Source organism: Mytilus edulis, unplaced genomic scaffold (genome assembly GCF_963676685.1).
Source record: "Mytilus edulis unplaced genomic scaffold, xbMytEdul2.2 SCAFFOLD_2432, whole genome shotgun sequence".
In the NCBI taxonomy this organism is placed as follows: Eukaryota; Metazoa; Mollusca; class Bivalvia; order Mytilida; family Mytilidae; genus Mytilus; species Mytilus edulis.
In genome coordinates this window covers 1-13075 of record NW_027268552.1, presented here as the reverse complement: position 1 = coordinate 13075, position 13075 = coordinate 1, and the positions used below count along the sequence as shown (strand labels likewise).

Here is a 13075-nt window from a genome sequence, read left to right as displayed (position 1 = left end):
TCCCCATACATAATTGAAAAAAAATATATTCTACTACATAACAAATAAAAAATGTCTAAAATATAAATGTCCTTCTTCCGTGATTCTTCTTTTCTTCTCTCTCTAACGCATCCCATTTAAGTACAGTTCTTATAGCATAACACTAAGTCTAGTAACTTTTTCAGTCTTCTTCATCAGAACATTTATTGTCGAACTTTCTGACTCTTTGAACCCACAAGTAGCTCAGTTAAATCATATAAAGTTTGTCGGGGGAAAAAAACAACACTGATAGTATTTATATTTAATACTAGTCCTGCTCTCTTCTTTCTCTCTCTTGGTTATTGATGCGAGCATGCTTAGATTCATCTGAGAAGGTGTGTGGTTTTTTTTATTATTTATAATTATTTATAGTTTTTGTTAACATTATCTCTTTCGTCAACACTTTTATATATGATATGTACTTTCCATTCTTTTCCTTTTTCCATTTTTTTTTTTCAGCATCTCTCTCTCTCTCTCTCTCTCTCTCTCTCTCTCTCTCTCTCTCTCTCTCTCTCTCTCTCTCTCTCCGTCTCTCTCTCTCTCTCTCTCTCTCTCTCTCTCTCTCTCTCTCTCTCTGTCTTTCTGTCTTTATTTAGTTATTGTTTGTGTATTAAAGATGTGGAATCGATGTAAGCACACCGACAATCAGACAATGAGACAAATGTGCCCAGCCCAAATGAAAATCATACCACATCTTCTTTTTTTTATATTAAATATACATAAATATGACATAATACAACAATAAAGAAACTCAGCCGATCCGTACAATGTCATGTCGGGAATGTGTAATTCCATTTGTTTCTGTTTTTTTATTTTCTATTTCGCTTTGTTTGTGTTATAACTGCATTTTATTTTTATTTTTTCCTGTTTTATTTTTCTTTCCTTTCCTTAATGTTTCTGCATGTATTTTGACCTTTTTTCATTATTATTTTTTTTCTTCTTCAGATTTATCATATTGAAACCGTGACACTAATTTACTATTGTTGAGCTATGAGGGATGATCAGAAAACTGTAATTATGAATGAAAAAAGGGGGCATTTTTACTGTCAGCTTGGGTTGAGGCAGTTTTTCAGTAAAAAATGGATTGAAAACTGTCAAAGTCCCTTACAAATCAGTCCAATCAGATTTAAGATATGCGGACCAATCAACGCCAGCTTTATGTAAGTGGTGATCCAATCGTCACCGTGATTTCAATCCTCCCGGCAAGCACAAAAACACATTCACCGAAATTTTCAAGTATTCTTTCGTAGCAAATCGTCCACAGAGCTAATAGTCATGGCACGAACAAAGCAAACTGCACGTAAATCCACCGGAGGTAAAGCTCCAAGGAAAACAACTTGCCACCAAGGCCGCCCGTAAGAGCGCACCTGCAACCGGTGGAGTCAAGAAACCACATAGATACAGGCCAGGAACAGTCGCTCTCCGAGAAATCAGGAGATACCAGAAGAGCACAGAGCTCCTCATCAGGAAACTCCCCTTCCAGAGATTAGTCCGTGAAATCGCCCAGGACTTCAAAACTGATCTCCGATTCCAGAGTTCAGCCGTCATGGCCCTACAGGAAGCCAGCGAAGCCTACTTGGTCGGTCTCTTCGAGGATACCAACTTGTGCGCAATCCACGCCAAGAGAGTAACCATCATGCCAAAGGATATCCAATTGGCACGAAGAATCCGTGGAGAACGTGCTTAAGAAGTGTGATTTTTTTCACCAAAACATAACGGCCCTTGTCAGGGCCACCAATATTTTTCAAAAAGAATCTATAAATTGTTGTACATGAAAATTAGAAACATAGCTGAACCCCTCTTTTCCCCATCTCTCTCTCTCTTTTATTTCTTCTTGTTGAATCCATCTATATGCAAAGCAATACATAGACAAAAAATAAATTTTATGATATATATATACACACAAGTCTCATCACAAAAAAAAAGGGGGGGGGGGGTGTTTGTTATCATGGTACATGTACGTCCTTGTGTGTAGAATATTAAATAGTACATTATATAAAAAAAAAGATCAACATATGAATGTTTCTATCTGTACTTCTGTTCTTTTCTTTTATTTTCTTCGCTTGTTTTGTCTTGTCTTCTTTTGATGTATTATTTACACCAGTAGTCTAGACCAAAGAAAGAGAACCACCAACTGGCCCAAAATATAACCTTTTTTTTTAAGTTAGAGTTTAAATATCATGTATAATTCATTAATTGAATATTTCTTTTAGAAAGCTGATATTACAGGGTACTTTTATCAAAAATTTAGAGCTTTTTTTCAGTCAGAATTGTAAAGAAAATTTTTATCATGTATGTAGTAATATATTTTGTCCACTTTAGAGTCTTGTCTTGCTGCTAGTTTACAAAATCATGAAATTTCTATTTAAATTAATATAATTTCGGTACGGGTCCAAGTAGTCCCCACAAAATTTCACTGTAGGAAGTCCATGTAAGCATATATCTTGCACTTATAAGCTTTTTTTATATGATAAAAAGTAGTTTTCAGACTTATTATAAACTTTTCTGGCTAAAAGATGTCTTCAGAATAGTAAGTATATGTGTGCGCATTAACATTTTTATTGGATTGGCTGATGAAATTGTCATCGTCATACTGTGGATAAATATAGAATGGTGTTTAAAAATAAAATTGAAAGGAAGATGCACACATAAGAAGTTTTACCCGCAGACAGGGGCATCTCTTTTCTTCACTGTAATACCTAAAAAAAAAAAATCTTTAATAGTATAACAATAACAGTTTTATTCATACATTCTCTCATTTATGATCTGAAGTACCTGCAGCAGATCTTTGATGGATGGCAAGCACAGCTTTGACAGATGATGTTTGAGTTATGAAAGACAGGTAGAAAACTGCAAGCATGTAAAATCCTGTGATGTATCACAATTTCTGGGTACATCAAATAGACAAATAGATAACCAGTATTCCTAGATATGTCTGTGAGGTTTATTTTTTCCCCAACTAAATTCCATTCCATTAAGTTGAAATGTGTATTGACATTGAATGAAAATGTCTGTTCAGAGAAAGCAAATAATTATCTTTATAATTTTTGACTGTCTAAAGTGATTTTCATTTATCATTTATTTATCATACTTTTCTATCTTAAAATGAAAACTTTTCAACATTTTGGAGCTTTTTTTTGTCTCCTTCAGTCATTTTTATTCCGATTGAAGTTTTTTTCTGTTCAATAATAGTTTTTTTCTTAAAAAATTACTGTCTGATATGAATTATTATATTTTTCAGACCTAGAATGAAAAAGTGGATTGAAAGTGTACACAGTTTAAGGCAGTACAGAGTTACCTCCCGGAATAAAACAACGTAAGCCAATCAGACAACAGTTAACTGAAAATGTGTGATACTTCTTTTACGGCCGCGTTGGTGATATATAAAGAGTCGCTGTTAGACGGAAAGTATTATTTAACTAACACCACAAATAGTTAAACATGTCAGCAGAGGAAAAGGAGGTAAAGGTCTAGGAAAAGGAGGCGCCAAGCGTCACAGGAAGGTGTTGCGTGATAACATCAAGGTATCACCAAGCCAGCCATCCGTCGTTTAGCAAGAAGAGGTGGAGTAAAACGTATATCTGGACTCATCTATGAGGAAACCCGTGGTGTCCTTAAAGTTTTCTTGGAAAATGTCATCCGTGATGCTGTCACATACACAGAGCACGCCAAGAGGAAGACTGTCACTGCCATGGATGTTGTCTACGCTTTGAAACGTCAAGGACGTACCTTGTACGGATTCGGAGGTTAAACAGCCACCCAGCTAATATAAACAACGGCCCTTTTCAGGGCCACCAACATTTTTCAAAAAGAATCTTAGATTTGTTGTACATCGTTTTAAACAAAATCTTGAAATCAAAGCTTGCTCCACTTCTATTCTTTTCTCTAATGTTCATGAATTTTTTCAACCGTTTTCTTGTTTTCCCCTGATCCTGATCCGCAACTATTTTCTCTCTCTCTCGTTATCCCCCTCCCCCCCTTTTTTTTTAATATCTGGCTTTCTTTTTATTTAACTCCTTACTCTTACTCTTGTATTTATTTGAGAATTTATATTTCTGAAGGTTTATGAATACGTCAAAGATCAAATCCGTGCATTTGCCTACACGAAGAGAGAAAATTTCAAAACAAAATGCACGGACTTTTACACACAAAATCTGTAGATTCTGTTATATTCAATTATAGAGTTTTTGCGTGGTTTAATATTAGGTAATGTTCTTGTTTCCGTGTAAAATAATTCTCGCAATATTTTTTTTTCTCTCGAAAAGCAAAAGAAATCGTAATTTATCAACTCTATTAATTGGAATGAAAGCATCTGTTTTGTTCTTCATGATTTATGTATTTACGCTTTGTAGTTTTGGCAAATTAAATACTACAGAATGAGTGAAATACACGTATATTTGTTATACAGATAGAAAGAAGAGAAAAGTAACCATATACTATTGAAATAGTTTGAAAGTAGTTATAGCTGGGGGTTGGGATTTATAGCTTTGTTTAGAAGTTTGACATGATGTACAACAAAATGTAAATTCTTTTTGAAAAATGTTGGTGGCCCTGAAAGGGCCGTTTGTGAAGTTATAAACTTCAGACTGTTCTACTTGCTGCTGGTGTATTTAGTGACGGCCTTTGGTACCTTCACTGACAGCGTGCTTGGCCAATTCTCCGGTAAGAGGAAGACGGACAGCGGTCTGGATCTCCCGGGATGTGATGGTAGATCTTTTGTTGTAGTGTGCCAATCGGGAGGCCTCTGCTGCGATTCTCTCGAGATATCGTGACGAAGCTGTTCATGATGGACATTGCCTTTGAGGACACTCCCGGTGTCGGGGTGAACTTGTCTCAAGACTTTGTAGATGTAGATAGCATAGGATTCACGTCTCTTCCTCCTCCTTTTCTTGGTCACCGCCCGGGTCTGGCAGTCTTTGCCTTGGTGACGGCCTTCTTGGCTCCTTTTAGTTCCTACTTTGGGTGGCATGTTACTGGTTTGATAATCAAATAAGTAATGGTGAAAAATTATTTTCAATTTGTTTATATACTGGGCAAAACGATTGAAAGATTTTATTGAACGCGAACCTCGGAGAGAGCACCCATAAACATGTTTGAATGTTCGGTAGCCTAACTGCCCGCAGAGAGCTTCGTTCTGATTGGTGTATAATAAAAACATCGTTCAATCCGTTTTAGTGGGTATATAAGCTAAATTTTGAAGAAAAATTGTGATCACTTTACTCAGTGTCCGATCAACCAAATAGTACAAAATGTCAGGACGAGGAAAAGGAGGAAAAGCAAAAGCAAAGGCAAAGTCTAGGTCATCCCGTGCCGGACTTCAGTTCCCAGTCGGTCGTATCCACAGACTTTTGAGGAAAGGAAACTATGCCGAGAGAGTTGGTGCCGGTGCACCAGTGTACCTCGCAGCTGTCTTAGAATACTTAGCAGCTGAAGTATTGGAGTTGGCAGGAAACGCCGCTCGTGACAACAAGAAGAGCAGAATCATTCCCCCGTCATCTCCAGTTGGCCATCAGAAACGACGAAGAGTTGAACAAACTCTTGTCTGGTGTCACCATTGCCCAGGGAGGTGTTTTACCAAACATCCAGGCTGTACTTCTGCCAAAGAAGACCCAGGAAAGCTGCCAAGTAAAAAAGTGGTAGATATATCAGATTACTCACTTAACAACGGCCCTTTTCAGGGCCACCAATATTTTTCAAAAAGAGTCTAAAATTGTTGTACATCTTAGTAATACTTTATTCCCCATACATAATTGAAAAAAAATATATTCTACTACATAACAAATAAAAAATGTCTAAAATATAAATGTCCCTTCTTCCGTGATTCTTCTTTTCTTCTCTCTCTAACGCATCCCATTTAAGTACAGTTCTTATAGCATAACACTAAGTCTTAGTAACTTTTTCAGTCTTCTTCATCAGAACATTTATTGTCGAACTTTCTGACTCTCTTGAACCCACAAGTAGCTCAGTTAAATCATATAAAGTTTGTCGGGGGAAAAAAAAAACAACACTGATAGTATTTATATTTAATACTAGTCTGCTCTCTTCTTTCTCTCTCTTGGTTATTGATGCGAGCATGCTTAGTTCATCTGAGAGGTGTGTGGTTTTTTTTATTATTATAATTATTTATAGTTTTTGTTAACATTATCTCTTTCGTCAACACTTTTATATATGATATGTACTTTCCATTCTTTTCCTTTTTCCATTTTTTTTTTCAGCATCTCTCTCTCTCTCTCTCTCTCTCTCTCTCTCTCTCTCTCTTCTCTCTCTCTCTCTCTCTCTCTCTCTCTCTCTCTCTCTCTCTTCTCTCTCTCTCTCTCTCTCTCTCTCTCTGTCTTTCTGTCTTTATTTAGTTATTGTTTGTGTATTAAAGATGTGGAATCGATGTAAGCACACCGACAATCAGACAATGAGACAAATGTGCCCAGCCCAAATGAAAATCATACCACATCTTCTTTTTTTATATTAAATATACATAAATATGACATAATACAACAATAAAGAAACTCAGCCGATCCGTACAATGTCATGTCGGGAATGTGTAATTCCATTTGTTTCTGTTTTTTTATTTTCTATTTCGCTTTGTTTGTGTTATAACTGCATTTTATTTTTATTTTTTCCTGTTTTATTTTTCTTTCCTTTCCTTAATGTTTCTGCATGTATTTTGACCTTTTTTTCATTATTATTTTTTTTCTTCTTCAGATTTATCATATTGAAACCGTGACACTAATTTACTATTGTTGAGCTATGAGGGATGATCAGAAACTGTAATTATGAATGAAAAAAGGGGGCATTTTTTACTGTCAGCTTGGGTTGAGCAGTTTTTCAGTAAAAAATGGATTGAAAACTGTCAAAGTCCCTTACAAATCAGTCCAATCAGATTTAAGATATGCGGACCAATCAACGCCAGCTTTATGTAAGTGGTGATCCAATCGTCACCGTGATTTCAATCCTCCCGGCAAGCACAAAAACACATTCACCGAAATTTTCAAGTATTCTTTCTGTAGCAAATCGTCCACAGAGCTAATAGTCATGGCACGAACAAAGCAAACTGCACGTAAATCCACCGGAGGGTAAAGCTCCAAGAAAACAACTTGCCACCAAGGCCGCCCGTAAGAGCGCACCTGCAACGGTGGAGTCAAGAAACCACATAGATACAGGCCAGGAACAGTCGCTCTCCGAGAAATCAGGAGATACCAGAAGAGCACAGAGCTCCTCATCAGGAAACTCCCCCTTCCAGAGATTAGTCCGTGAAATCGCCCAGGACTTCAAAAACTGATCTCCGATTCCAGAGTTCAGGCCGTCATGGCCCTACAGGAAGCCAGCGAAGCCTACTTGGTCGGTCTCTTCGAGGATACCAACTTGTGCCGCAATCCACGCAAGAGAGTAACCATCATGCCAAAGGATATCCAATTGGCACGAAGAATCCGTGGAGAACGTGCTTAAGAAGTGTGATTTTTTCACCAAAACATAACGGCCCTTTTCAGGGCCACCAATATTTTTCAAAAAGAATCTATAATTGTTGTACATGAAAATTAGAAACATAGCTGAACCCCTCTTTTCCCATCTCTCTCTCTCTTTTATTTCTTCTTGTTGAATCCATCTATATGCAAAGCAATACATAGACAAAAAATAAATTTTATGATATATATATACACACAAGTCTCATCACAAAAAAAAAGGGGGGGGGGGGTGTTTGTTTATCATGGTACATGTACGTCCTTGTGTGTAGAATATTAAATAGTACATTATATAAAAAAAAAGATCAACATATGAATGTTTCTATCTGTACTTCTGTTCTTTTCTTTTATTTTCTTTCCGCTTGTTTTGTCTTGTCTTCTTTTGATGTATTATTTACACCAGTAGTCTAGACCAAAGAAAGAGAACCACCAACTGGCCAAAATATAACCTTTTTTTTTAAGTTAGAGTTTAAATATCATGTATAATTCATTAATTTGAATATTTCTTTTAGAAAAGCTGATATTACAGGGTACTTTTATCAAAAATTTAGAGCTTTTTTTCAGTCAGAATTGTAAAGAAAATTTTTATCAAGTATGTAGTAATATATTTTGTCCACTTTAGAGTCTTGGTCTTGCTGCTAGTTTACAAAATCATGAAATTTCTATTTAAATTAATATAATTTCGGGTACGGGTCCAAGTAGTCCCCACAAAATTTCACTGTAGGAAGTCCATGTAAGCATATATCTTGCACTTATAAGCTTTTTTATATGATAAAAAGTAGTTTTCAGACTTATTATAAACTTTTCTGGCTAAAAGATGTCTTCAGAATAGTAAGTATATGTGTGCGCATTAACATTTTTATTGGATTGGCTGATGAAATTGTCCATCGTCATACTGTGGATAAATATAGAATGGTGTTTAAAAATAAAATTGAAAGGAAGATGCACACATAAGAAGTTTTACCCGCAGACAGGGGCATCTCTTTTCTTCACTGTAATACCTAAAAAAAAAAATCTTTAATAGTAATAACAATAACAGTTTTATTCATACATTCTCTCATTTATGATCTGAAGTACCTGCAGCAGATCTTTGATGGATGGCAAGCACAGCTTTGACAGATGATGTTGAGTTATGAAAGACAGGTAGAAAACTGCAAGCATGTAAAATCCTGTGATGTATCCAATTTCTGGGTACATCAAATAGACAAATAGATAACCAGTATTCCTAGATATGTCTGTGAGGTTTATTTTTTCCCCAACTAAATTCCATTCCATTAAGTTGAAATGTGTATTGACATTGAATGAAAATGTCTGTTCAGAGAAAGCAAATAATTATCTTTATAATTTTGACTGTCTAAAGTGATTTTCATTTATCATTTATTTATCATACTTTTCTATCTTAAAATGAAAACTTTTCAACATTTTGGAGCTTTTTTTGTCTCCTTCAGTCATTTTTATTCCGATTGAAAGTTTTTTTCTGTTCAATAATAGTTTTTTCTTAAAAAATTACTGTCTGATATGAAATTATTATATTTTTCAGACCTAGAATGAAAAAGTGGATTGAAAGTGTACACAGTTTAAGGCAGTACAGAGTTACCTCCCGGAATAAAACAACGTAAGCCAATCAGACAACAGTTAACTGAAAATGTGTGATACTTCTTTTACGGCCGCGTTGGTGATAAATAAAGAGTCGCTGTTAGACGGAAAGTATTATTTAACTAATCACCACAAATAGTTAAACATGTCAGGCAGAGGAAAAGGAGGTAAAGGTCTAGGAAAAGGAGGGCGCCAAGCGTCACAGGAAGGTGTTGCGTGATAACATCCAAGGTATCACCAAGCCAGCCATCCGTCGTTTAGCAAGAAGAGGTGGAGTAAAACGTATATCTGGACTCATCTATGAGGAAACCCGTGGTGTCCTTAAAGTTTTCTTGGAAAATGTCATCCGTCGATGCTGTCACATACACAGAGCACGCCAAGAGGAAGACTGTCAACTGCCATGGATGTTGTCTACGCTTTGAAACGTCAAGGACGTACCTTGTACGGATTCGGAGGTTAAACAGCCACCCAGCTAATATAAACAACGGCCCTTTTCAGGGCCACCAACATTTTTCAAAAAGAATCTTAGATTTGTTGTACATCGTTTTAAACAAAATCTTGAAATCAAAGCTTGCTCCCACTTCTATTCTTTTCTCTAATGTTCATGAATTTTTCAACCGTTTTCTTGTTTTCCCTGATCCTGATCCCGCAACTATTTTCTCTCTCTCTCGTTATCCCCCTCCCCCCTTTTTTTTTTAAATATCTGGCTTTCTTTTTAATTAACTCCTTACTCTTACTCTTGTATTTATTGAGAATTTATATTTCTGAAGGTTTATGAATACGTTCAAAGATCAAATCCGTGCATTTGCCTACACGAAGAGAGAAAATTTCAAAACAAAATGCACGGACTTTTACACACAAAATCTGTAGATTCTGTTATAATTCAATTATAGAGTTTTTGCGTGGTTTAATATTAGGTAATGTTCTTGTTTCCGTGTAAAATAATTCTCGCAATATTTTTTTTCTCTCGAAAAGCAAAAGAAATCGTAAATTTATCAACTCTATTAATTGGAATGAAAGCACTGTTTTTGTTCTTCATGATTTATGTATTTACGCTTTGTAGTTTTGGCAAATTAAATACTACAGAATGAGTGAAATACACGTATATTTGTTATACAGATAGAAAGAAGAGAAAAGTAACCATATACTATTGAAATAGTTTGAAAGTAGTTATAGCTGGGGGTTGGGATTTATAGCTTTGTTTAGAAGTTTGACATGATGTACAACAAATGTAATTCTTTTTGAAAAATGTTGGTGGCCCTGAAAAGGGCCGTTTGTGAAGTTATAAACTTCAGACTGTTTACTTGCTGCTGGTGTATTTAGTGACGGCTTTGGTACCTTCACTGACAGCGTGCTTGGCCAATTCTCCGGTAAGAGAAGACGGACAGCGGTCTGTGATCTCCCGGGATGTGATGGTAGATCTTTTGTTGTAGTGTGCCAATCGGGAGGCCTCTGCTGCGATTCTCTCGAAGATATCGTTGACGAAGCTGTTCATGATGGACATTGCCTTTGAGGACACTCCGGTGTCGGGGTGAACTTGTCTCAAGACTTTGTAGATGTAGATAGCATAGGATTCACGTCTCTTCCTCCTCCTTTTCTTGTCACCGCCGGGTCTGGCAGTCTTTGCCTTGGTGACGGCCTTCTTGGCTCCTTTAGTTCCTACTTGGGTGGCATGTTTACTGGTTTGATAATCAAATAAGTAATGGTGAAAAATTATTTTCAATTTGTTTATATACTGGGCAAAACGGATTGAAAGATTTTATTGAACGCGAACCTCGGAGAGAGCACCCATAACATGTTGAAAGTTCGGTAGCCTAACTGCCCGCAGAGAGCTTCGTTCTGATTGGTTGTATAATAAAAACATCGTTCAATCCGTTTAGTGGGTATATAAGCTTAAATTTTGAAGAAAAATTGTATCACTTTACTCAGTGTCGATCAACCAAATAGTACAAAATGTCAGGACGAGGAAAAGGAGGAAAAGCAAAAGCAAAGGCAAAGTCTAGGTCATCCCGTGCCCGGACTTCAGTTCCCAGTCGGTCGTATCCACAGACTTTTGAGGAAAGGAAACTATGCCGAGAGAGTTGGTGCCGGTGCACCAGTGTACCTCGCAGCTGTCTTAGAATACTTAGCAGCTGAAGTATTGGAGTTGGCAGGAAACGCCGCTCGTGACAAACAAGAAGAGCAGAATCATTCCCCGTCATCTCCAGTTGGCCATCAGAAACGACGAAGAGTTGAACAAACTCTTGTCTGGTGTCACCATTGCCCAGGGGAGTGTTTTACCAAACATCCAGGCTGTACTTCTGCCAAAGAAGACCCAGAAAGCTGCCAAGTAAAAAGTGGATATATCAGATTACTCACTTAACAACGGCCCTTTTCAGGGCCACCAATATTTTTCAAAAAGAGTCTAAAATTGTTGTACATCTTAGTAATACTTTATTCCCCATACATAATTGAAAAAATATATTCTAACTACATAACAAATAAAAAATGTCTAAAATATAAATGTCCCTTCTTCCGTGATTCTTCTTTTCTTCTCTCTCTAACGCATCCCATTTAAGTACAGTTCTTATAGCATAACACTAAGTCTAGTAACTTTTTCAGTCTTCTTCATCAGAACATTTATTGTCGAACTTTCTGACTCTTTGAACCCACAAGTAGCTCAGTTTAAATCATATAAAGTTTGTCGGGGAAAAAAAAAACAACACTGATAGTATTTATATTTAATACTAGTCTGCTCTCTTCTTTCTCTCTCTTGGTTATTGATGCGAGCATGCTTAGATTCATCTGAGAAGGTGTGTGGTTTTTTTTTATTATTATAATTATTTATAGTTTTTGTTAACATTATCTCTTTCGTCAACACTTTTATATATGATATGTACTTTCCATTCTTTTCCTTTTTCCATTTTTTTTTTCAGCATCTCTCTCTCTCTCCTCTCTCTCTCTCTCTCTCTCTCTCTCTCTCTCTCTCTCTCTCTCCTCTTCTCTCTCTCTCTCTCTCTCTCTCTCTCTCTCCTCTCTCTCTCTCTCTCGTCTCTCTCTGTCTTCTGTCTTTATTTAGTTATTGTTTGTGTATTAAAGATGTGGAATCGATGTAAGCACACCGACAATCAGACAATGAGACAAATGTGCCCAGCCCAAATGAAAATCATACCACATCTTCTTTTTTTTATAATTAAATATACATAAATATGACATAATACAACAATAAAGAAACTCAGCCGATCCGTACAATGTCATGTCGGGAATGTGTAATTCCATTTGTTTCTGTTTTTTTTTATTTTCTATTCGCTTTGTTTGTGTTATAACTGCATTTTATTTTTATTTTTTTCCTGTTTTATTTTTCTTTCCTTTCCTTAATGTTTCTGCATGTATTTTGACCTTTTTTCATTATTATTTTTTTTCTTCTTCAGATTTATCATATTGAAACCGTGACACTAATTTACTATTGTTGAGCTATGAGGGATGATCAGAAACTGTAATTATGAATGAAAAAAGGGGGCATTTTTACTGTCAGCTTGGGTTGAGCAGTTTTTCAGTAAAAAATGGATTGAAAACTGTCAAAGTCCCTTACAAATCAGTCCAATCAGATTTAAGATATGCGGACCAATCAACGCCAGCTTTATGTAAGTGGTGATCCAATCGTCACCGTGATTTCAATCCTCCCGGCAAGCACAAAAACACATTCACCGAAATTTTCAAGTATTCTTTCTGTAGCAAATCGTCCACAGAGCTAATAGTCATGGCACGAACAAAGCAAACTGCACGTAAATCCACCGGAGGTAAAGCTCCAAGAAAACAACTTGCCACCAAGGCCGCCCGTAAGAGCGCACCTGCAACCGGTGGAGTCAAGAAACCACATAGATACAGGCCAGGAACAGTCGCTCTCCGAGAAATCAGGAAGATACCAGAAGAGCACAGAGCTCCTCATCAGGAAACTCCCCTTCCAGAGATTAGTCCGTGAAATCGCCCAGGACTTCAAAACTGATCTCCGATTCAGAGTTCAG

At 36.6% G+C, this 13075-nt stretch overlaps 2 protein-coding genes and 2 pseudogenes across 2 annotated transcripts; 3 read left to right on the top strand and 1 right to left on the bottom strand.

The window, feature by feature from the left end:
• Positions 1-1293: 1293 nt before the first annotated feature.
• On the top strand, positions 1294-1714 carry LOC139507669 (histone H3-like). Its single transcript, XM_071295855.1, is given in 2 exon segments — positions 1294-1347; positions 1349-1714. Coding segments are annotated over 2 exon segments (411 nt in total). The 3' UTR covers positions 1706-1714.
• Positions 1715-4609: 2895 nt separating this feature from the next.
• On the bottom strand, positions 4610-4987 carry LOC139507668 (histone H2B, gonadal-like). Its single transcript, XM_071295854.1, has one exon. The coding sequence runs from the start codon at positions 4985-4987 to the stop codon at positions 4610-4612; it is 378 nt and encodes a 125-aa protein (XP_071151955.1).
• A 265-nt stretch (positions 4988-5252) lies between these two features.
• Positions 5253-5658, top strand: LOC139507672 (histone H2A-like; annotated as a pseudogene).
• Positions 5659-10983: 5325 nt separating this feature from the next.
• Positions 10984-11458, top strand: LOC139507671 (histone H2A-like; annotated as a pseudogene).
• Positions 11459-13075: the final 1617 nt, after the last annotated feature.